Source organism: Petaurus breviceps, unplaced genomic scaffold, assembly GCF_028583685.1.
Source record: "Petaurus breviceps papuanus isolate PSGF00001 unplaced genomic scaffold, PetGlider_PUasm1.0 90919, whole genome shotgun sequence".
NCBI classification, from domain to species: Eukaryota; Metazoa; Chordata; class Mammalia; order Diprotodontia; family Petauridae; genus Petaurus; species Petaurus breviceps.
This window is the reverse complement of record NW_027187378.1, coordinates 28884686-28909873: the sequence shown is the minus strand read 5'-3', so window position 1 is coordinate 28909873 and position 25188 is coordinate 28884686. Positions and strand designations below refer to the sequence as shown.

General features: G+C 38.6%; 1 protein-coding gene across 1 annotated transcript in view; it reads left to right on the top strand.

Moving 5' to 3' along the window:
* The first annotated feature begins 3507 nt into the window (after positions 1 to 3507).
* Positions 3508 to 25188, top strand: part of LOC138152196 (XK-related protein 6-like) — a 93977-nt gene continuing 72296 nt past the window's right edge. The window contains exon 1 of the mRNA XM_069075971.1: positions 3508 to 4286. Within this exon, the coding sequence (XP_068932072.1) occupies positions 3508 to 4286 (779 nt within the window). The remainder of the gene's footprint in view (positions 4287 to 25188) is intronic.

Below are 25188 nucleotides of genomic sequence, written 5' to 3'. Positions count from 1 at the left end.
AGTACTATTCATAACTAGAACATTGGCCACTAGGTGGTGAATTTTTTTGGCCATACCAGCTCATAAAACTACCTCTGGAGGCATGAAGGTATCGCATATGTGTGGGTTATGATTAAGTCTGATAAAATCATAGACTTTCTGAAGTATGGAAGGAATATGGCATTAGTCACTTATGTTCCTAATTATGCCCCAAAGTTATTGACAAAAAGTTAAAGTATGTTCAGCATACTTTTATAGAAGGCAGGGAAGTAAGATTGGATTTTGGAAAGATATCCATCAGAAATAATTAAATTTGAAAAAATTTTTGACACTTAAGGAGGCTAAGCTTCAGTACTATGGTAAATTCACTTCCTCATCTAATGAAGTTGCATAAATGAGGTGTTACTATATTGTTTACTTTTATGTCAACCTACAACTGATTGAATATAAACTGTTTCTGAGCAATAATTGCTTTGATTTTAGCATTTTTGCTCTATTAGGAAATTTAGGATTTTTTTTAAGAGAACCACAGAATTTCCAGTCATAGAAAGTAGGGAAACCTTGGACTGTCTTGGACTTCTTCTCAATAGGTTGTGGGTATGGCACTGTTGTGTGTCTACTTGAGATTTTATAAGAACTAAAAGTTTTACCTAATAGCTACATTTTGTTATCTTACATAGAAATATTAACTTGCTTCATTCATTTCTTCTACTAAATGCATTTTGGGGGGCAGAGTTCAGACCTGCATGGTACAGTGGAAAGAATGATGGATTTGAAGCTTATAGAAACTGGGTTCAAATTCTGGCTTTTTCATTTACTGTTGATTATCAACAAATCACTTAACCTCTCTGGGTCTCAACTTTATGTGCAAAATGAGGGAGAATAATAGAAATAATAGAAAACTTCTAAGATTCCCTCTGGCTTTAAAGCTATATAATCTAAAGACTTTATTGGTATAGGAAACTCTTTCTCTACTTACTCATATTAGCAACTCAGCTGTAATTTCAGAGTACTAAAGATTGCCTGAGGCGACAAGAGGTTAATTTAGTTGTCTCACAACTAGTATTGGTCAACTGCAGAATGTGAACCCAGCTCTTTCCCACTCTAAGGCAACACTCCTTAGCTAAGGCCTCCTAGCTGCCAGGCCATGTTGTCTCATCAAGTATAATGTACTTAAAATAGTTATTAAATATATTATTACTTCCTCCTTTATTGACTCAATTCATTGGTTTGATGACTTAAATGGAAGTTTTACCATAAATAATTGCACCTCTCCAGAAGTATTTAAAATTGTTCTACTTTATAATTTTAAATCTACCCATTCAACATAAATTAGGCATAAAGCTGGCATTTGTTAAAAACATTTTAGAGGGGCAGCCAGGTGGCTCAGTGAGTAAGAGCACTGGCTCCAGTGTCCGGATGACCTGGGGATCAAATCTGGGCTCAGATAATTAGCACCACACCCAGAAATAACTGGCCATGTAACCTTGAGCAAGTTACTTAACCCCGATTGCTTTAAAAAAAGGACATTTTAGAAATGATGGGATTTAATACATTCAAACTAGAAGAAGCAGAATTCAAACTCACAAATGTCTTATATATGGGGTACGTGTTTACCATTATCTTTGTAATTAAATACACAGAGACATTATCATTATAAGTAGTTACAAAAGTAAAATTTGGAATCATCTTTTTTTGAAGACTCATCAGGAAGTGCTGAGGTTCTAGCTCCTTGAGGTCCTTGTTTAGCATCCTTAACAGTATTTCTCAAGAACTAAAATAAATTATTTCCCCCCTCATTGAGGTAGTCTAAAAATAACTCCCAAAGTATATCTGGGTATTAATAATTGTCAAATAAAAAATTTAGTACCACAGATTTATATAGCAACTTTTTTTTTTCCAGTATTGAAATTTAAATGCCAAATATACGTTGCTTACTTTGTCCTTATAGCATTTACCTGATGGGTAAATTGTTATTTAATACTTTTGTGGCTAGGGAAACTGATACAGAATAAGATCAAATGAATTCACAAAGATTTAGTTCAATGAGAGAATCCAGGCTCTGTTCCTTTTGGTGAAGTGTTCTTTTCTTTTCACTTGACCATTTACACATGTAAATTGCCCTGACAGGGTTATAATTACACTTCTTTGGAAAATCATTGTAATTCAAATCCATTCAGTGCTGTTTCACTTGTGTAATGTGTTACCTAAGTAGTGTCTGCTGCACCTATTTTAATGATATAGCACATTGATAACATTTTCACTCATTTAAAGTCATGTTTACTAACAAGAGTCTTAGCAAAGAAAAATTTGAAAAAGTGATTTTTTGCTCACTTAAATCGCCTTTGTAACAACAGAAAAAGGCCAGGTATTGACTTCTCATAGCTATTTCTAGTCCTAGAGAATTAAATATATTAACTTGACAATTATTTAAGGATAAACTCTCATCAGACTTTTATTTTTCTTCTCAGATAATAACCACACAAGTTAATGTGTAAAGTCATAACAGCATTTGGCCAAAAAATGCACTTCAGGGCAGTGAAGATATTCAAGGTCATTATGCATTTCCTCACTTCAGTACTCAAGATTTAAAAGTCTAACTAATCATCAACTGGTTTATCCTGGAAGGCACTGCAGAGAATGAGCAAAAACCTGACGACAGAGACACAAAGTTGGCAGTGACAATAAATTCAGGGGGGTCAGGAGAGGTAAGCCTGGAGAGAGCAGGGGAAAGTCAAAGTTGGGGTATGACTGGGAGGTTTGTGAGAGACTCAACTAAATTATGTTTATCTTAAAGAATAAATTAGGAAGGGAATGAGGAGACTCAATTTAGGGAAAGAGAGTGTGTGTGTATGTGTGTGTGTGTATGTGTGAGACACAGAATAGTGAAAAACAACCATTTTAATTCTAGAGGCTTTAAAGTACAGAATGAGGTCATCCTATCTCCTGGAAGTGACATAGCACCACCTGCTCAACACTTACCCCGCCCCTTCCCTCCTAGGTCCCGCCCCTCCGCCAGCGGCGGGCAGGGGGTTAGGGGGCGTTTCTCCTAGAGAAACGCACTGAGCAGCAACGCTGAGGAAGGGGTCCTCCAAAGCCTCTGGCACTGTCCTCTCCAGGGATCATCTCGGACCTCCCAACCTTACCCAGCGGGTTTCTGAAACGCCAAGGGGTCAACCTGATGGGTTTCGGGGTCAACGGAAGAAGGAAAGAGGAGCCCTGGCGGCGAGAAACCCCCGGCCCCCCGCCCAGCAGCTGAGAAACAGGAGGACGGCCATCTTGGCTGGGCGGGCCGGGCTGGGGAGCGGCGGGCGCTGTGCGATTGGGGGGCTCGCCCGGAAGTGACGCGTACCACCCGGAAGCGGAGGGGGTTCCCCGGCCCACTCCCCCCTCGTTCGTTCGCTCCCCCGCTTCCTCCCCGCCCCCCTTCCTCTCCATTCGTTTCCCCCCTCCCCGTTCCCTGCCTTCTTTTCCCCCTTCCCTCCCCATCCCTCCCCCCCAACCTCCGGAGCTGGGAAGAGAGTCAAGATGGCGGCGAAATCCGATGGCGGCGGCGTGGGGGTGGGCTTCGCCCAACTGCACAACCTGGACGAGGCGGTGGGCAGCGGCGGCGAGGAGGACGGGGAGCCCGGGGGAGGCGGCTGCGGCGGCGGAGACGGCAGCGACCCTGGCGAGAGCAGCTCCCTCCACATCTGCCACTGCTGCAACACCTCCTCGTGCTACTGGGGCTGTCGCTCCGCCTGCCTGCGCTCCCTCCTGGGCAAGAAGCCGCGCCGCAGCGCCGCCGCCGCCGACGGGGGGGACCAGCCGCTCCAGCCGCCGGCGGACGCCGCCGCGCACCCCCAACCGACGCCCCCCGCCGGCGCCGCGCGCCCCCAGCCCCTGCCGCCGCCGCAGGTGGAGCGACCGTGGCTCGACTGCCTGTGGATTGTGCTGGCGCTGCTGGTGTTCTTCGGGGACGTGGGCACCGACCTGTGGCTGGCCCTCGACTACTACGGCAAGGGGGACTACGGCTGGTTCGGGCTGACGCTCTTCTTCGTGCTGGTGCCGTCGCTTCTGGTGCAGAGCCTCAGCTTCCGCTGGTTCGTGCAGGACTACACTGGCGGAGGGCTGGGCGCCGTGGAGGGGCTCAGCAGCCGGGGCCCCCCCATGATGGGGGCCGGCTACGGTCATGGGGCAGCCCGCGGGGGCGGCGGCCCCGGCGTGGGGGGAGCCTCGGCCACGCCGGGGGCCCAGCGCTTGTGCCGCCTCTCGGTGTGGATCTGGCAGTCGGTCATCCACCTGCTGCAGATGGGGCAGGTGTGGAGGTAAGAGAGGACCGTTGAGGGGCTGGCCGGGGGGCAAGGGGCGGGGGAGGGGGCGGTGGGCGGGCTGGCGGATGCCTGGGTATGTAGCGCGCCGGGGTGTCGGGTGGATGCGGCCCTCCAGGTAGCGCTCTCCCCTTATGCGCTTCTCCTTCGTTCCCAGTAGTAGAAGAACCTACGTTCCAGGCCCTTGAAAGTAAGATTCTGGTGCTTCTCCCTGAGGGTCTGAAGCCCTCCCCATTTTTTCGGGACCCTTGGCCACACCTTTTTGTCCCGAGGGAGGCCCCAACCTCCCCTTACCGCCTTGCTTTCTCTGGTAGGTCGTACGTAGACCTAAGACCTTGCCTTCCTCTTATCCTCCCTCACTCTTCCCCAAATCCTTCCTTGTTTCTCTCGATCACCTGCCCACTGCACCTTTCCTTATTTTTGCCTCTGTACCCCGACTTGCTTTCCTCCACTGTACCTGGTCTGCGTTCTAGGGAGACCTGTCTTTTCCCTGTCTCCTCTGCGCTGGCCTATGTGGGGTCGTGTGAGAAATCCTTGACTGTCCCCTTCTGTAGGTCTTAACCCTTTTTTATTCCCTTTCCCTTTTTTCTTCTTCCCTATTCTTTTGTAACAGATGTCCCCAAACCCTCCTCCCACCTCCCAGTAGTTTTTCAGTGGCAGGTGAAATTGTGCAGTATGTCAATGAATGTTAAGTGTTTAATACTTATTCAGAGAACGCATTGTCTTAGGTATGTTTCTTCTGGTCTTCTTCCCCACCTTTATTTTTTGTTGGCAGGTCAGGTACTTGAGAAGAATGGTGATGTACAGATGTACACACAAACTTGTCTATATTCTTTCTCCCTTCTCCGAACATTTCCAAGTGCCAGTCGAATCGGTAACAGCCGCTTGCAGATGTTCCTTTTGCTTGGTTACATCTGAGCCTTAACAGGCTGACAATTCTATTAATCCCCGAGTAAATCAGCAATGTTCCCTTGACAAACCAAGTTAAGTACCTGTCTGGAAGCAGTAGGGTGAAGGTAAGAAGGTGTTTGGAAAATAACTAACTTGATTGGAGAGGTTTACATGGGGAAGAGCACTTCACATGTAGTGCTTCTGTGAAGAGATACAAGTCACCGAGGCTGCCCTGACTCTTTAATGCAGAAGATTTGCAGTACCTCCAGGATCTGCTGGTTTAGGGCATCTGACACAAGCAGTGTCACTAACCTGCAAGAACAGAAATAAAATTCATTGTTAGTTGAATTGTTCATCTTGTTCTTTACTCATATGCAGCATATTGTGAATTGAAAGTTGGAAGGCTTAATGAAATTTACATAAAATAATTGCAGCTTTATGGGTCTGAGTGTTTGTGGGGAGGTAAATGGGGACACTGGAATGGGAGTTCTTAATTTTTCTGGTCATTAGTTTATATATTGAGATTGAACTAGCAACAGTTATTTTTTTTTTCTTAAAAAGCAGAGTCTGCCTGCAGCTTATTAATTTCTTGCTGGTGAAGGTTGTGAATATAGAAGAGATGTAGAGCAAGTAGTTTGCAGTTGGTATCATGATTCCATCCTCTTGTATGAACTTAATTTTGAAAATTAATTATTTGAAGTAGAAATACAGTTTATTTTTTTTAACAATGTATAAAAAGTCACCTTTTGAGCTTAGGAGAAAACTATTATATTGAGGAAAGCTTTTCTCCTATTGCTCTTAGGAAATAGAAGGAAATGCAGGGAGAGGCAGAAAGTAATGAGGAGATGCTAATTTCCAAACACCTAGAGTTAGTAGTGCATATTACATTAACAATGAATTTTTGACAGAATTAACAAATTACCAAGGCTTCCAAAAATATGAGGGAGGAGAATGAATAATAATGTTTGATTAGGCTAACATTTTTCATCCCTTTATGGTAGGCAGAAATGATAACTTCCAATGTAACTTGCTCATTATTTGAACATGATAAAGGTCATATTTATTTTTAAGAACTTGTAGAGACAATGTGGAAGAGTAATCCCTGTTGATCTGTTTTTCCTATTTAGCATTTGAGATCCTGTGAAATAGGCAGTATTAAAAGAAAGGCAGTTTTTTTGTAGTCTCTGTACAAAGCACAAATCTATTCAAATCTGCTCTTAAAAGTTGAAAGGGTTATTGTTGAGAGGGGAGAGAGGGAGATAGAGACATTTTAAGAGGTCCACGACTTTAATTTTTTTCAGACAAGAACATTTCATCAAAACTTGGACTTCATACCAGAGTAACATTTACTACTTAACTTTTCCCATTTTAAAATCTAGTATTATACTGTAAAAGCTTAGATATCAGAATTATATTTACTTTTTTTTACTGTAATACTAAGAGGAAAGGTCACAATGTAATTAGATGGTTATAAATTTAATTCTATTAAAATCTCTACAAGATCTTTGTATTTGGCTTCTGTGGATGAAATAATCTTACCCTTATGAAGAGCTTCTTTCTTGGGAGCAGGGGATATTTCCAAATTTTGTTGTGTTGTTTACCTTGGGTTCATAGATCCATTAGATTAATTTTAATTATTGTAAATATCACTGCTTTGTATTAAAAATAATTCCATTTCTATTGACCTTAAAAGTTTCGTACTATATATCTCTTCTGTCAAGTCAGAAACAATCCATCAACAAATAATTTACACAAATTATAGAAAAATAGATGCACAGTTAAACCATGGACTTTGAAATGTCTTTCAGAATTGACATAAAAATTAAAAGTTATGGGTCACTTTTTGCAGAGACCACGTGGCACAGGAAAAGAGGGGGTAGTTTGCAAAGTAATTTAATGTTAATTTTGCAGATGTTAAAGTGTGACTCCTTGGAACTAGATGCCCCACCTAAATTAAGCTCCTAGCCTCTAATCTCTTCACCTTGAGTCTCCTGAAGCCTTGACTGACACTACCTTCCCTCAGCCTCCTCTCCTCTCTAATTGGAGGTTGGAGTACCAAACTCCTCCCAATGCTTTCCTTTATGGAGGGTAGAAACCAAACTTTTCAGCTTCCCTTTGCATCTGCTGCCTTTCCTAGTTTCTACTCAGCAGTGTGAGATGCTCCCAGGTTGGGTACATCCTGGTCTCCTCCAACCCCCACATATTTTTGTGTGCCTCTCCCTTCTCCAATATATCATAACTTCCTTGAGAGCACAGATTGTCTTTATTTTTATTAATTGTATCTCCAGCCCTTAGCACAGTTTCTGGCACGTGGTGGGCACTTAATAAATGTTTTTTGGATTGGATTAAGTTCTGTTTACAGTATGTTATTTCCCTTCTAATTGCTTAAGATATTACATATTCCATATAATCTTAGGTGAAAAGCGTCTAGTTTTCTTGAGAATATCCCCAGGGATACCACTTAATTGACATTTGAGAAGTAAACATATATCAGAAAATGCTTTTTTTATTGGAAAGTTAGGATAACTATTTTTTGGGTGAGTTTGGCATTTGAGAATATGACATGATCATGATGTATTTTAATCTAGTTTGTGTTTGTATTTAGAAATAAACTTTCCTCTTAAGTTGCATCTGAATTGTAGTGCCATTTAGTTTTATTTATTTGAATGGAATCCCAAAGGAACTTCAGTTGTAGTCTATAAATACTAAATAGTTTAGTAGTAAATAGTATATAAATACTAAAATAATTCAGTCTAAAAGAATTTATATTTAAAGGAGAAAGAAAGGTCTTTTAAAAGTAATTTATCTCTTTTTCTATTACAAACTATATATGTACATAGTAATAATATAGAATTGGTTATATCTAGAAGTAAGTTAACATCAGAATTTCCATTTTAGAAAGGTCAAGGGAATTAGAAAGCAGACATTGTGAGATGACAGTCCAGTATGGAATGGAGGGAACGTAGTTGTTCTGCAGTTATGTCAGGCTCTTAAATAGATGGTGATGGTAAGAGACAGAATACTAGATTCAAGGATCTGGGATATGGGCAATATTTCAATAAGGATAGCACTGGTATAGGCCTGAGACCTTTGTTCCCTCTGAATTATGCCAGGTTCAGGAGGAGACTAGCCCTTGGTTATCAGACTAGAAAGTGCAGGGGAATGCTGTAGAAATGCAAGGGCTAATGTGAATTTCAGTAAGGCATCCTATTAAGTCCCTCATGTTAACTTTGTGGACAAGATGGAGAGGTGTGGCCAGGATAGTGTAATAATGTAGTCAGGTAGATTTGTTACTGGTCAAAAAAGTCAGCAGTATTTAAAGGATCTTTGTCTTCTAGGAGGAAGGTCTCATATATGAACCACTAAGAGATATCTGTATTTAGTACTTTTATCAGTCACATCAAGGTATGCTTTCTTATTTGTGGAACATATGACTCTGGATTGTATTGTTAACACATTTGGATGATGGTTAGGATCCATGAGGATTGTGATAGGTTGGAGCCATGGACAAAACTTAACAAGATGAAATGTACTAGGAGTAAGGATAAAGTTTTGCCTTTATCGCTTAAAAAAAAAATCAGTAGTATGACTATAGGATTTGCTTATATATATTTTTTGGCGAGGGGGGAGTGGAGGGGTCTTGGGCAAGTCTTTACCCAAGGTACAGTGGCTAGTAAGTGTTAAGTGTCTGAGGTTGGATTTGAACTCAGGTCCTCCTGACTCCAGGGTTGGTGCTCTATTCACTATTCCACCTAGCCTCCCCATGATTTGCTAATACATTTAAAAAATTATTTATTTTAAAGTTTTATTGATGTTTAAAAAACCCAGTCATTTCCCTATATTGTATCATCCCCCTGTCCCCATTGAACTTGCCTTTGTAACAAATGAAAAGTTAAACAAAATTGGTCAGAATGACATCCCTCTGCTTCTGCTGCCCCCCACCTCTGCCTGGAGGAGGGAAGGGTATTTTGTATATATATCATCTTTTCTACACCAAAGTTTGCCTTTGCTGTAGTGAATTAGATGGTCATTTAGTATTCATTTAACATTTAAGATCTTTTGTAGTTAGTAGATAAAGGCCTGGGCTCTTGACCTACCTTGCCTCTAGGCAGACACTGTTTTTGAGAATTTGATCAAGTTACTTCCCCCTCAGCCTTCTGGGGGACCTAAAGAGAAGACCTTTGAAGACCTGCCTTTGTAGAGGGAGTCAATCTTTTCTCAGTCCCTATTCCCATCCTTTCATTTAAATTATTGTAGTTATCATGTAGATAATTCTCCTAGTTCTACTTTTTCACTTTGCGTTAGTTCATTATATAGAGTATCCCAAAAGTCTTAGTGCTTTCAAGTTTTAAGCTTTAATAGGTTTCCACCCGCACTAAGACTTTTGGGACACTATGCACAGCAGTGGGATTGTTGTGTCAAAGGATCTGACTTGCTTGCTATTTACTGAACACATGATATAAAGATTCATATATTACAGTCACTTTGGTCAGGAAGTTTGCATTTTATGGTAGGTAGTTGGTGATAGGGAATTAGAGCTCTGAAAGAAGTTAGAAATTATTTAGCTGTAGAAATGACATAGAAAGATTTGAGAGATATCTGCATAGATGGAATAGTTGAGCCATAGAATACTTGTTATCACCAAGAGGGAGAATGTAGACAGAGAAGAAAAAGGCATAATCTTATTAGGGATCAGCTCATAATTTAAGGGTTAGGAGAAAGGTGAATGTCATCAAAGAAGATGGAAGACAGAGATGGAGGAGGAAAGAACCTTGAGATTGTCATGTCAAGAAAGTGAAAGGAGAACTGGTTGTTAAGGGTGGTGGGTGGGTCAGTGGTGTCATGCTGGAGAATTCAAGAAAGATGACATTAAAAAGGCCGTTGGATTCAAAGATTATGTTAGATGACGTTTATGTAGCACTTTTTGAACACTTCACATATATATCATCTCATTTGATCTTTGCAGCATTTCTGTTGTTCGGGGGTGACATGTTTCTAGATAGCACTTCGGCAAATTTTAAGTGCTCCTCGTATGGACCAGGTACCGTTTTTAGACTCTGCACTTAAAGCTTGCAATTGAATGGGGTTGGATGAAATGGATGAGCACAAATAACTGAAACAAAGTAGATTTGTATTTGAGAGGTATCTTGGAAGTACTATGAGATATTTGAAGAGAGTGGGATTAACTTTTTGCTTTAGGGTAACTGGGGGAAGGCTTCAGGGAGGAAGTGACACTTGAGTTGGATCATGAAGAAATGAAGCATAGAGATAGGGGCTCTAGATATAGGTAATGGTGTGAATAAAGACAGTGATATGAGAGGGCAGACTAAGAGTAAGGTACAATGAGTGACCTATTTTGAGTCTAATGTAGGTTACCTTAAAGGGAATTCTAGTATGAGAGAAGGTTGAAGAAGTAAATGGAAACCTTATTGTGGAGAATCTTCAGTACAAGATAAGGGGATATTTCCTAAGAAAGACTTAGGGTTTTCTAGTTGGCTACAAGATCATTATGAGTAAGTAGGATGTGTGATTGCCAAAAAACTAATGTGATTTTTGGCTATGCAAGAGAGTCTAGATTATAGAATTATAATGAAGAAAATATAGAAAGTTGCACTTTGTATAGAAAGTAGACTTGTAGCATCCCATTCATTATACTTGGATAGTTAAATTACATTACAGCATTGTGAGCAGTTCTGGGAACCCAATCTTGGGAAGAATGTTGTCAATTTAGAGTGCATGTAGAGCAGGAGTTCTTAGCCGATTTTTGTGCCATGGACCCCTTTGGCAGGCAGGAGTCTATGGAGTCTTTCTTAGAATGATCTTTTAAAATTCATAAAAGAAAGTACACATGATTACAAATGAAAACAGTTATTTGAAGTGAAGATATAATTTTTCTTCCATCCAAATTCCTGGACCCCATTATTTCTAGAGGCAAGTGAGTGACAAAATTGAAAAAGGGACTTGTAACCACAACTTAAAAAGATTGGTTGAAAAATCAATGATATTTGTCTTAAAGAAGACACTGTGCCTCCATTGACTCACCATTTCAGTCAGTGCCTCAGTCAGAAATCAGGTAAAAATTTTATTGAATTTACTAAAATTTATTAAGAGCTTACTATGTATTTGGCACTATGCTAAGTATTGGGGATATAAGAAAGTTAAAAAACCATTTCTTACCTCAAGGAGCTCACATTCTAATGGGAAAAACAATAATGCAAACAAGATGTATAGGGCAAATTGACATTCTCAAAGGCAAGGCACTATGGTTAAGAAAGATTCTGAAAGGCTTCTGCAGAAGGTGAGATTTGTAGGAGCTGAGACTTCCAGGAAACCAGTGAGGCCAGGGAGTTGGAAATCTGGAGATGGTGCAATCTATGTATATAGACAGCCAATGAAAATACACAGAATTAGGAAATAGAATATCTTCCGTGAGGGACAATAAGCAAGCAAGTATAGCTAAATTATTGATTTAAGTATAGAGCAGTAAAGTGTAAGATGACTGGAAAGACTGGAAGGGGCCAGGTTATGAAGTGCCTGTAATACAAACCAAGTAGATGGAATAGAGAGCCCTTGTTGTTTATGAAGTGTGGGGGAGGCAAAGTTGCACTTTAGGAAGATTACTTTGGCAGCTGAGTGGAGAATGTGCCAGAGTGGGGAGAAACTTGAAGCCAGGAACACCAACTAGAAGGCTATTGTAATAATAGAGGGGGGGGGGCTACATCATGGTGGCTGTAGGAGAGACAATGTGCCACAGGAGAGACAATGGCAAGAGATATTGCAAAGATAGAAATCAATAGGAGGATGAGTTCATGTTTTGAATTGATGATGATGACACCTAGGTGGGAGCTTGGTTGATTGGGAGGATGGTCAAGAAGGCTTAGGACAGAACCTTGTGGGACATCTATGTTGTGGACATCATCAGGTGTAACCTGATCGAAGATTTAGCAAAGGAGACTGAGGACGAATAGTAAAACAGGAGAGCCTGGAGAGAACTTTGGTAACTTTTTTTTTTTTGCTTTTTTTTTTGGGGGGGGGGGCAATTGGGGTTAAATGACGTGCCCAAGGTCACATGGCTAGTTTTTGTGTTAAGTATCTGCGGCTGGATTTGAACTCAGGTCCTCTTGACTCCAGGGCCAGTGCTCTATTCACTGTGCCACCTAGCCGCCCCTAACTTTGGTAACTTTTAAGAGAGCAGTTTCAGTTGAATTATGGAGTCTAAAGCCAGACTTAAGTTTAGCTAAAGAATAGCTAGGAGGGACTGAAGTGGTATTTCATCCTATCTCAACTAACTTTTTACCTTTTTTTTTCATTCTGCACTTTTACCTATCTTAAGCACCTCTACTGAGCAATAGTTGAATACACATATAGACACATGTAGATATACACATATGTATGTGCATATACACACATATATATTTGTTTGTTTTATCTCTCCTAATCTTCCATTCTGTATGCTAGATTACAAAATCCTTAGGGATTATGCTTTAATTCTTGTATCGTTCCTGTTGGTCAGTGGTATTTCTCAGTAATAAGTGCTTTTTATAAATGTTAGTTGAAGCATTGAATGAATTTGGCTTAGTTTTTGAGGGAGGAACTGGGAATTTGGAGGGGTGGAGGGCAAGTACAGTATTTGAGGTGAGGTCCTTCAGCTCAAAAATTTCTTCTCCCCAATATTGCCAAAAATAGAGTTTCATTTGGATTAACACATTTTTGTAATGTGCAAATGTCCATCAGGGGGCTTAGTTTGTTGGTCATTCCTCTTTGGGTGTGACTCATTTTAATCAGATTTAATCAGATTAAGTCTCTGTCAGCCTTACCGGACTAAAAGTTGTCTTTTTGTAGAAGGTAGAGGAATGGAGAAAAAAAAATCAAAAATAATTTTGGATTATGAGACAGGCTTAGGTGAGATGTTAAACTGTAGAGAGATAAGGCTTTTAACAATGAGAGGACAGTTTAAGGAAAAATTTTTAGAGTGTTATTAGTTCTTGGGTCCAGGTCCTGGCAGTATTACTAAGGAGCTGTGTAACTTTGAGGAATCTCTCTGGGTCTCAGTTTTCTCATTTAAAAATATTTAACATTTATATATCACTTTACATACATTATCTCATTTGAACTTCATAGATAGCTTTGTACAAAGAGGCTTCAAATACCTGCATTTTACAGATAAGGAAACTGAAGCTAGGAGAGGTTAAGTGATTTTTCCTCATAAGTCAGAGACAGAATTTGAACTTGGATCTCTACTGATTCCAGGTCTGGGGCTCTTTTACTATACTATGAAATATTATATAAGATAATATTGAGATATTGATGATATTGAGATCTAATGAAAATAGTATTTACAATTGGGGTTAAGTAACTTGCTCAAGTGTTGTTTCTGGTGAGTGTTTCTGGGTGAGTGCTACCGTGTTTCCCCAATAATAAGACCTATCCTGAAAATAAGCCCTCCCCTTACTGTGTAAGATTCCTCTAAAATAAGCCCTCCCCCGAAAATAAGCCCTATTGAGATTGCTACTGTAGTGAAGGTGATCCCCTGCGCTACACGCTACATTACAGTACCTTCTGTATGCACCGTCCCCCCCCCAGGTGAAACACACACCGCGCTCCGAGCTGCAGCAGTGATCATCAGTGATCATGCAGCGTCATCCTGTTCTTTCCCAGTGATTTGCTTATTGAATAAAGGTACATTTTTTTGTTCACATTTACCTGTTTATTAAAATTGCTGTCAATGTTCATTAAAATAAGCCCTCCCCTGAAAATAAGCCCTCTGGTGTTTTTCTGTCCAAAACAATTAATAAGACAGTGTCTTATTATCGGGGAAACACGGTAAGTGTCTGAGCCTGGATTCGATCCCCCAGGTCATCCTGGCACTGGGGCCGGTGCTCTTACTTGCTGTGCTACCTGGCCGCCCCAAAAGTTACCTTTCTTAACATTTTTTCATTGATTCCTTTATATTCTTGAACTTTTGTTCTTCCAGGTAAATTTTGTTACTGTTTTTCTAGCTTTATTAAATAATTCTTTGGTAGCTTGTTTGGTATGAGGTTAAGTAAATTAATTTAGGTAGAATTGTCATTTTTATTATATTGGTTTGGCCTATCCTTGAACAATTAATATTTAGATCTGTCTTTATTTGTGTGAAAAGTGGGGGTTTTCTCTTTGTAACATATCTTTTATTTAAAAAAAATTTTTTGTTTTCAACATTAACTTCCATAAACTTTTGAGTTTTTGGTTTTCTCCCCTTCCCTTCCCTCACTCTTTCCGAAGATGGCATGCAGTCTGATATAGGCTCTACAGTATACATTCATATTAAACATTTTCAAATTAGTCATGTTACGATGAAGTCTTAGAACCAAAGGGAGGAACCAGGAGAAAGGAGAAACAAAACAAAGGAAATAAAGAAAGCAAATTGTATACTTCTGTCTGCATTCAGACTCCATAGTTCTTTCTCTGGATGTGGACAGCATTTTTCCGTCTTTTGGAGTTGTCTTAGATCCTTGCATTGCTGAGAAGAGCCAGGTCTGTCAAAGTTAGTCATCACACAGTGTGACTGTTATTTTGTACCGTGTTCTCCTGGTTCTGCTCACTTCACTCAGCATCAGTTCATGTAAGTCTTTCAGGTTTTTCTGAAGTTTACCTATTTATCAGTTCTTATAGCATAATAGTATTCCATGACATTCATATACCACAACTTGTTCAGCCATGCTGCAATTGATGGGCATCCCCTCACTTTCCAATTCTTGGCCACCACAAAAAGAACTGTTATAGATATTTTTGTACATGTGAGTTCTTTTCCCTTTTATATGATCTCTTTGGGGTACAGACCAAGAAGTGGTATTTCTGGGTCAAAGGGTATGCACAGTTTTATAGCACTTTGGGTGTAGTTACAAATTGCTTTCTGGTATGGTTGGATCATTTCCCTACTCTACAAACAATACATTAATGTTCAAGTTTTCCCACATCTTCTCTAACATCATTTTCCTGTTTTGTCATGTTAGCCAATCTGATAGGTGTGATGTGGTACCTCAGAGTTGTTTAGATTTGCATTTCTCAAATTAATAATGATTTAGAGCATTTTTTCATATGAGTATAGAGAGCTTTAATTTCTTCCTCTGAAAACTATCTGTTCATATCCTTTGACCATTTAGTGTTAGACATATTTAGCAATTGGGAAATGACTTATGTTCCTATAAATTTGACTCAGTTCTCTATATATTTTACAAATGAGGCCTTTATCAGAGACTTTGAGTTTGGAACTAGCAATAAAAATTTTCTCAGCTTTCTGCTTCTCTTCTAATCTTGGTTGCACTGACTTTGTGCAAAAACTTGTCAACTTAATGTAATCAAAATCATCCATTTTGCATTTCATAATGTTCTTTATCTCTTTTGGTCATAAATTCTTCCTTTCTCCATAGATCTGACAGGAAAACTATTCCTTGCTGTCCTAGTTTGCTTATAGTATCAGCCTTTGTATCTTAACTTGTGTACCCATTTTGCCTTTATCTTAGTATATAGGGTGTAAGATGTTGGTCTATGCCTAGTTTTTGCCATACTATTTTCCAGTTTTCCCACCAGTTTTTGTTAAATAGTGAATTCTTATCCCAGAAACTGGAGTCTCTGGATTTATCAAATAGTAGATTACTCTAGTCATTAACTGTTGTGTCTTGTGTACCTAAAATCTGTTCTATTCATCTACCACTATTTCTTTGCCTGTACCAAGTAGTTTTGATGATTGCTACTTTATAATACAATTTAAGATCTGGTACAGCTAGGCTACCTTCTCTTGCATTTGTTTTCATTAATTCCCTTGATATTCTGGACCTTTTGTTTTTCTGGATGAATTTTGTTATTTTTTCTAGCTCTGTAAAATAATTTTTTGGTAGTTTAATTGGTATGTCACTGAATAAGCAAATTAGTTTAGGTAGAATTATTTTTAATATATTTAACTTGGCCATGAGCAGCTGATGTTTTTCCAGTTACTTAGATCTGACTTTATTTGTGTGAAATGTTCTGTAATTGTGTTCATATACATTTTCTGGGTTTGTTTTGGCAGGTAGACTCCTAAATATTTTATAATGTCTACAGTGACTTTAAATGGAATTTCTCTTTCTATCTCTTGTTGTATATAGAAATGCCAATGATTTATGTGGGTTTATTTTATATCCTGCAAATTTGCTAATGTTGTTTATTATTTCAAATAGTGTTTTATTTGATTCTCTAAATATACCACCATCATCTGCAAAGAACGACAGCTTTTTTTCTTCTTTGCCTACTCTGATTCCTGTAGTTTCTTTTTCTTCTCTTGTTGCAAAAGCTATCATTGCTAGACTGCACATTGAATAACATGGTGATAATCTTACTGGAAATCCTTCTAGTTTATCTACATTACATATAATGCTTGCTGATGGTTTTAGATAGATGCTACCTATCATTTTAAGAAAGATTCCATTTATTCCTATACTCCCTAATGTTTTTAATAGGAATGGGTATTGTATTTTGTCAAAAGCTTTTTCTGTATCTATTGAGATAATCCTATGATTTTCTGTTGGTTTTGTTGTTGATAGGGTCAATTATGCTGATAATTTTCCTAATATTGAACTAGTCCTGTTATAAATCCTACCTGAGAAGTGAAAAGTGTTTTGTAATTGTATTAATACAATCTCTGGGTTTGTCTTGGCAGGTAGACTCCCAAATATTTTATTTTGTCTGCAGTTATTTAAATGGAATTTCTCTTTATGTTCCCTCTGGGTTTTGTTGATAGTATGTAGGAATACTGATTATTTATATGGGTTTATTTTAAATTTGTTAATTGTTTCATCTAGTGTTTCAGTTGATTCTTTAGAGTTCTATAAGTATATCACATCTGCATAGAGTTATAGTTTTTGTTTCCTCTTTGCTTATGTTTATTCCTTCATTTTATTTTTCTTGTCTTGTTGTAGCTCGCATTTGTAGTACAATATTGAATAATAGTGGTGATAATGGATATCCTTGTTTCACTCCTGATGTTTTTAGAAAGGCTTCAAGTTTATCCCCATCATAGATATGTGCTTTTGGTTTAAGAAAGGTTCCATTGATTCCTAGTCTTTGTAATATTTTTAATAGGGAATGGGTATTGCATTTTTTCAAAGGCTTTTTCTGCATCTATTGATATGATTTTTGTTTTTGTTGTTGATATAGTCAATTATCCTCATAGTTTTCCTAATATTGGCCCTGTATTCATAGCATAAATCTCACTTAGTCATATTGTATGCTATTTGTAACATGTTGCTATAATCTCCTTGCTAGTATCTTATTAAATTTTTTTTTGCATTGATAGTCATTAGGGAAATTGATTTGTAGTTTTCCTTCTATGTTTTTGTTCTCCTTAGTTTAGGTATCAAAACCATATTTGTGTCATCAAAGGAATTTGGCAGGATTTTTTCTTGTTTTTTCAAATAGTTTATATAGAATTGAGATTAATTCCTTAAATATTTAGTAGGATTCACTTGTGAATTCATGTGGTCCTGGGGATTTTTCTTCTAGAGCTGCTCAATTATGGCTTGTTCAGTTTTTTTTCTAAGATAAGGTTATTTAAGCATTCTATTCTCTCTTCTGTTAATCTAGACAACTTGCATTTTTTTAATCATTGATCTGTTTTACTTGGATTGTCAGTTTCACTGGCATATAATTGGGCAAAATAATTCTTTGATTTCATCTTCATGAGTGGTGCATTCAGCCTTTTCATTTTTGATACTGGTAATTTGGTTTTCTTCTTAACTTTTTTTTTTCAAATGCTTTATTAACTTCTGATTTACATCACTCATTTCTGCCAGATTTTGGGTTGCAAATTTTCTCCCCGTTTTTCCCCTACCCACCACCCCAAAATAGCAGTCCCACAGGATATCCCCTCCTCCAATCTGTTCTCTCCCATATTTTCTCCCATACCCCTTTCCACTTTTCCATTAGGGCATGGTGGATCTCTATGCCCCAGTGCCTGTATAACTTATTTCCCAATTACATGTAAAATAGTATTAATAATAATAATATATGTATATATACACACATATGTATTTATATATTTTTAAACATTTGATTTTAAAACTTTGAATTCCAGATTCATTCCCTTCCTCCCTTGTCACCCACCCTTACTGGGAAGATAAGCAGTTCAATATAGGTTGTACATATGTAGCTAATGCAAAACATTACCATAGTAGATATATTGTAAAAGACAGACTATATTTCCCTCCTTCCTATCCCACCTCTCACTTGTTCTGTTCTCTACTTTGATCCCGTCCCTTTTCAAAAGTGGGTGCTTCCAACTTCCCTCCTCCCCAGCCTGCCCTCCCTTCCATCATTCCTCCTTTCATCCCCTTCCCCCCTACTCTCCTGTAGGGTGAGATACCCTATTTAGTGTGTATGTCATTCCCTCCCCAAGCCAAATTCAATGAGAATAAGGTTGACCCATACTCTTTTGCCTTCTTATTCTTCCCCTCCATTGTAACCATTTTCCCTTGCCTCTTCTGTATGAGATAGTTTACCCCATTCTGTCTCTCCCCATCTCCTCTCATTATATTCCTCTCTCACCTCTTAATTTCACCTTTTAAGTATCATCCCTTCCTATTCAATTGGTCCTGTGCCCTCTAGCTATGTATACCTGTAAACATATGTACACACATTCACATATGCATTCATATGCCCATATACCCTCATATATAGACATATATATATATATATATATATTTCTATTCCCTTCAACTATTTTCATACTGAGAAAAGTTTAATCAGTTACAATTACTGTTTTTCCATGTAGGAATGTTAATAGTTCAACTTTGATAAGTTCCTTATGATTTCATTTCCCTGTTTAGCTTCTCATGCTTCTTTTGCTTCTTATATCTGAATGTCAAATTTTCTATTCAACTCTGGTTTTTTCATCAAGAATGCTTGAAAGTCTTCTACTCCACTGACTGACCACTTTACCCCCTGAAATATGATACTCAGTTTTGCTGGGTAGATGATTCTTGGTTTTAATCCCAGCTCCTTTGACCTCTGGAATATCACATATCAAGCCCTTCGATCCCTCAGTGTAGAAGCTGCCAGATCCTGGGTTATCGTGATTGTGTTTCCACAATATTCAAATTATTTCTTCCTGGCTGCTGGTAATATTCTCTCCTTGATATGGGAATTTTAGAACCTGGCTATAATATTCCTAGGAGTTTTCTTTTGGGGATCTTTTTCAGGAGGTGATCGGTGGATTCTTTCAACCTCTATTTTGCCCTCTGGTTCTAAAACATCAGGGCAGTTTTCCTTGAGAATTTCTTGGAGGATGATTTCTAGGTTCTTTCTTTGATCATGGCTTTCAGGTAGTCCAGTAATTTTTAAATTATCTCTCCTGGATCTATTTTCCAGGTGAGTGGTTTTTTCCATGAGATATTTCAAATTGCCTTCTATTCTTTCATTTGTTTGGATCTGTTTAACAGCATCTTGATTTGTCATAAAGTCATTAGCTTCCGTTTACTCCACTCTAATTCTGAATTAATGATTCTCCTCATTGAGCTTTTGAGATTCTTTTTCCATCTGGCAAATTTGGCTTTTTAAGACATTCTTCTCATTGCCTTTTTTGAGCCTCCTTTGCCATTTGAGTTAGTTTATTTTTTTAAGGTGTGATTTTCCTCAGTCAGGCTGTTGACTCTCATTTCATAATTTTCTTGCATTGTTCTCATTTCTCTTCCCAATTTTTCCTCCACTTCCCTTATCTGCTTCTTAAGGTCCTCTATGGCCTGTAACCAGCTCATATTTTCCTTTGAAGCTTTTGGTGCAGGAGTTCTGACTTCACTGCCTTCCTCCTGTTCCATGCTTTGATCCTTTTTGTCCCCGAAATAGGAGTCTAATGTTGGGTTCTTCTGTCTGCTTTGTTTCCTTTGCCTGGTCATGTTGCCACTCGATTACTTGACTTTTGGGCTTTTTTGCCACAGTAGGACTCTGCTACCAGACAGGGGAGCTTTGTACCAAATGCTGGGGTTTTCTCAGCTGCCGCAGGTATTAGGTGCCCTCTCTGAAGCCTCCACATGCTCTGGCAAGCTGGACACACACCCTAGGATCTCCACCCTAGACTCCAATCCAGATCCAAGCAGGTTAAAGCAAGAGCGATTATCCCTCAGACTGGTTGCTTGGTCCCCCTACACTCTGCAGGCCAGGAACTGAAGCTGCCATGTGGCAGGGGCTGTGCCACAGCCCTCAGCAGCTTCTCGCCCCAGGGGCAAAAGCCGATGCACTTCCAACTGCTGGGTCCCAAAGTCCACTGTGCACTGACCTCTTAATTTGTCCTTAGCATCTATGTGTTGATAATTCTGGACTGCCACAGCTGCTGGTAATCTGGAGTCCCTCCTGCCAGGGGCTGGTCAGGCCTGCCCTGGGGCTAAAGCCTCTTCATGGGGCTGGGCTGGGCTGGGCTCCCAGAGCTCTGGGCTGGCCAATTCCTGCAGGGCTGTCCTGAGGGGGAGATTAGCTTCTCTGTGTCATTTTGTGGGTTCTGCAGCTCCAAAGTTTGTTTATAGTCCCCTTTTACCTGAATTGGGGAAGGTGGAATCTGGAGCCACAGGGAGGACCTGCTTCTACTCTGCCATCTTGACTCCCTCTTCTTTCCTTTTAAAAATCTAATTAACTAATGATTTTTCTTTGTTTTTTTCCCCTCATAAACCCACCTTCTAGTTTTATTTATTAGTTCGGTGGGTTGTTTTTTTTTTTTAAGTTTTCATTTTTATTAATCTCTCCTTTGATTTTCAGAATTTCCATTTTGGAGTTTAGCTAGTGAATTTTAATTTGTTCTTTTTCTAGTATTTTTAGTTGGATTCCAATTTGATCTTTTCTTTCTGTCTTTTATTGATTTAGACATATAAAATTTTCCCCAAGTACTGCTTTGGCTGTATCCCACATATTTTGGAATCTTGTCTCATTATTGTTACTCTCTTTCATGAAATTGTTGGTTGTTTCTATGATTTGTTCTTTGACTCAACTCATTCTTTAGGATTAGATTATTTAGTTTTCAATTGGCTTTTATTCCGTGCTTCCACAAAAAGGGTGCATTTAATGTTTTTGCTTTTCTGCATTTGGATGTGAGGGTTTTTATGCCCTAATACTGGGATGCGAAACTTGTGGCCTTGAAGCCATTTGTGACCTTCTAGGTTTATGGGTGTGACTTTTTGACTGAGGCCAAGTTTTATAGAACAAATCCTTTTATTAAGGAGATTTGTTCTGTGAAGTTTGAATTCATTCAAAGCATATGTCCTTGAGGCCACTGGTTCCCCACTCCATGACCTAATACATGCTTAGTTTTTGTGAAGGTGTCCTGTATGTCTGAGAAAAGGTGTACTTCTTTCTATTTTTTCTGTTTTCTCCAGAGGTCTATCATATCTATTAACTTTTCTAAGATTCTAATCTTTTCCTCGACTTCTTTCTTATTTTATGGTTATATTTATCTAGCTCTGAGAGGGGAAAGTTGTAGTCTCCCACTAGTATAATTGTGCTGTTTCCTCCTGTAATTCATTTAACTGTTCCTTTAAGAATTTGGATGTTATGCCATTTGGTGCAAATATATTTAGTATTGATATTATTACTTCATTGTCTGTGACTTTTTATCAAGATGTAGTTTCTCTGTTTATCCCTTTTAATGAGGTCTGTTTTTGCTTTTGCTTTGTCTGAGATCATGATTGCTACCTCTGCCATTTCTACTTCAATGAAAGCCTGCTCCATTCTCTTATTTTACCTCTGCATGTCTGTTTCGTGTGTTTCTTGTAAACAAATATTGTTAGTATTTAGTTTCCAATCCATTCTGCTGCTTGCTTCAGTTTAATGGTGAGTTCATCCCATTCACATTTATGATTACTAAATGTGCATTTTCCTACATCCTGTTTTCTTTTATTTGTCTTTCTTTCTCCTTTTATCCTGTCCTTCTAAAGTCTGTTTGACTTTTAGAAACTCACTTGCCTTCTTTTTTCTCCCCTCCCTTTTATCATCCCTGCCCCTCTTTCTCTTAACCCCCTTCTCCCTACTTCCCTATGGGGTAAGATAGATTTCTATGACCAGTTGAGTGTGTATGTGTGTGATCCCAGCAAAACTTAGTATAAAACTTCAAGGAAAAGGTGGATATGTAATGAAATAGAAGACTTTCAAACTTTTCTGATGAAAAGACCAGAGTGGAATAGAAAATCACTTTCAGATATGCTCAAGAGAAATATAAAAAGGTAAACAGAATAGAGAAATGTGAATGGGATGAACTAACCATTAAAAAGAGAAGGGAGTCAATAAGGTTAAACTGTACCTTTTTATGTGGAAAGATGATACCTGCATCTTCTAAGAGCTTTATCATTATTAGAATAGTTAGATGGATTCTGTATAGATAGAGGGTGTGGGAGTAAGTCAATTATGTTGAAATAATGTAAAAAAAAAATTGGACCGGTGAGAAAAAGGGATGTCCTGGTAGAAAGGGAAATGGAAAGGAAGAATGGGGAAAATTTTCTCATATAAAAAAGCCATGGAAGAGCTTTTTAAAGGGTGGGTTGGGGTAGAGGGGAGGAATAGGAAGTAATGCTTGAACCACACTTCTTCATTTGTTCAAAAAGAGATCTTGACCCTACTTCTAGAAGTCTAGCATATTTGAGAAATGTTGCAGGGGAGAAATCAATAGACCTTGGCAATTCAGGTTGGATATTTAGAGGGTGAGAGAAAATGAGAAATTGAGGATAACTACTAGGTTGCAAGACTGATTGAGAGCATGTTGGTTCTGTAATAGTGAAGGTAGATAGTAGGGAGGGTTTAGGAGGAAAGATGTAATGAGTTCTGTTTTGAAGGTGTTTAGTTTAAGATGTCTAGTGGATGTGCAGTTTGAGATGGCTTAATGGCAGTTGTTGATAAGATACTGAACATTAGCTGAGAGGTTAGTAGAAATTCTCTTACTGAAACTTAATGAAACTGAAAGTCTTCAAACAGAGCTTTTATGAACCCTTATTCGCATTGTTGTTGAGGGATATTTGGTCAATCTTGAGCTGGACTAGATGACCTCAGATTTCTTTTAACTTGGAGTCTCTGATTTTGTTGTGCATATATGTATTCTTATTATACAAATTAGAAAAAAGCATATAAGAGTATGACCTAAATTGCGAAGATTCATTGTGCTTGGTGAATGCCATTCCGTACTTTAGCTGTAACCTAGCTCTTGGCAGCAGAATCAGAAATTGCTGACCCTAATGAAAACAACAGTGCTTCTGTAACCGAAAGAAAGGCCAAGAGAATATTAAAGATTTTCCCTCTTTAGAAGGAATTGTAAACGTTTAGATAGGCTAGTAGCCATAGAGAAAATTAACCAAATATAACTTCATCTGTAAAAATCTTATGATAATTCTGAAAAATACAAATTATAATTGGTGTACCCTTAAGCAAAAGGTACTTACTAAAGATTTGGGAGAAAACTAACCCCATTGAAATTGGGGACCCTTGATGACAGGAGGAAACCTATAATCAGCTTTAAAATATTAAAAGCGCCTCATTCCAGGGGCCATTCTTCCTAGAATCATACATAGATGATGAGGTACATAGAACCTCAAGTTGGACTTCAAAGTTCATTCTTAGAGAAAAAAGAAAAATATACTGGTTTTGAAAGAGGAGTGATACATATACCAGTACCAATTTACTTACTACTCAGATCCCACTCTTGTTCACTTTTTTCCTCTTCCCTTTATATATTTTTGATAAAAATATTTTTGAATTTCGAGGTTAGAATTTACCTCAAAACAGTAGTCAAATATGAGGAAGGATTTTAGAGGGCTGTGTTAAGACTTTTTTCCTTTCTGTACCTTTCTATTAAATTCTAAAAATACAATAAAGTCATATAGGCTACCTCTAACAAAAGTTTCCCCAATATCCTTTCAGAATTTTGGGCTCATAGTATTTATGCTATAGATGAGGAAATTGGAAGATTGACTACCCATAACTCTGTTTCCCTTCTGTAACTGTAGAGCAGTTGTTTTTAACCTAGGGTCAGTTAAATTGTTAAACCAATTAAAAAAAAATAACTCTCTTAACAACAATACATTTCCCTACTGACTCACTTCCCCTGAGTATGGTTCTATCCTGGGGCCAACTAGATGATTGCTCAGTACTTGCCCTGACCCACCATATCATCAGAACTAGCCAGTATACTCACTTTCTGGTCTTACCTACCTATGTGGAATTACCTTATCTATATAGGGTCTGCCATCCCCTCTCAGAATGGTCACCCCTACCCCTTCCCAACTCTTTGTATGATGTTTTTACCTCTTAGATTGTAAGCTCCTTGAGAGTTTTTGTATCCCCACCACTTAGCATGGTGCCTGGCTCATAGTGAGAATCTAACGAGTGATTTATTTACTTTTCTAATGTATTTTAATAATAATTGCTAGCCTTGGTACTACTGTGTATTTTATTTTGTGCGTTTTGAAACTGTATTCTGAGAAGGGGTACATAGGTTTCATCAGACGGTCAAAGGGATCTATGACACAAAAAAGGTTAAGAACCCTTCCTTTAAACTGTGAATCTCGACCCCATTTGGGATTGTGAAAAACTTGGCAGCAGTAAGAGGTTTCTGAACTTGCAATGACCAAAAATTAATTCAAAATCAAAAGCGTAATGAATCCGAAGTGTTTCTGGAAGTGCTTGCCAGTATTATATTTCACAGCTTCACTGCAGCCTTGGTTATGAACACAAAGCATGCACACTTTTGCATTCTGCATACCCTCAGGCCAACAAAAGCTTGCCAAAATGCAAAAAGGGGTCACTAGGGGAAAAAGTTTAAGAAGAAAATTTAAGATGCTTTAGAGAGTTGCTATAAAGTCCTCCATGCCTGGAACTCTTTCTCTTTTCATTGCCATCTTTTGACTTCCTTCAAGTTTCAGTTAAAATCCTACCTTCCAGTAGAAGAAACCTTGGCTATTACTCCTTAATACTAGTGTCTTTCCTCTGTTATTATCTTATCTCGAATTTACTGTGTATATACCTTGTTTGT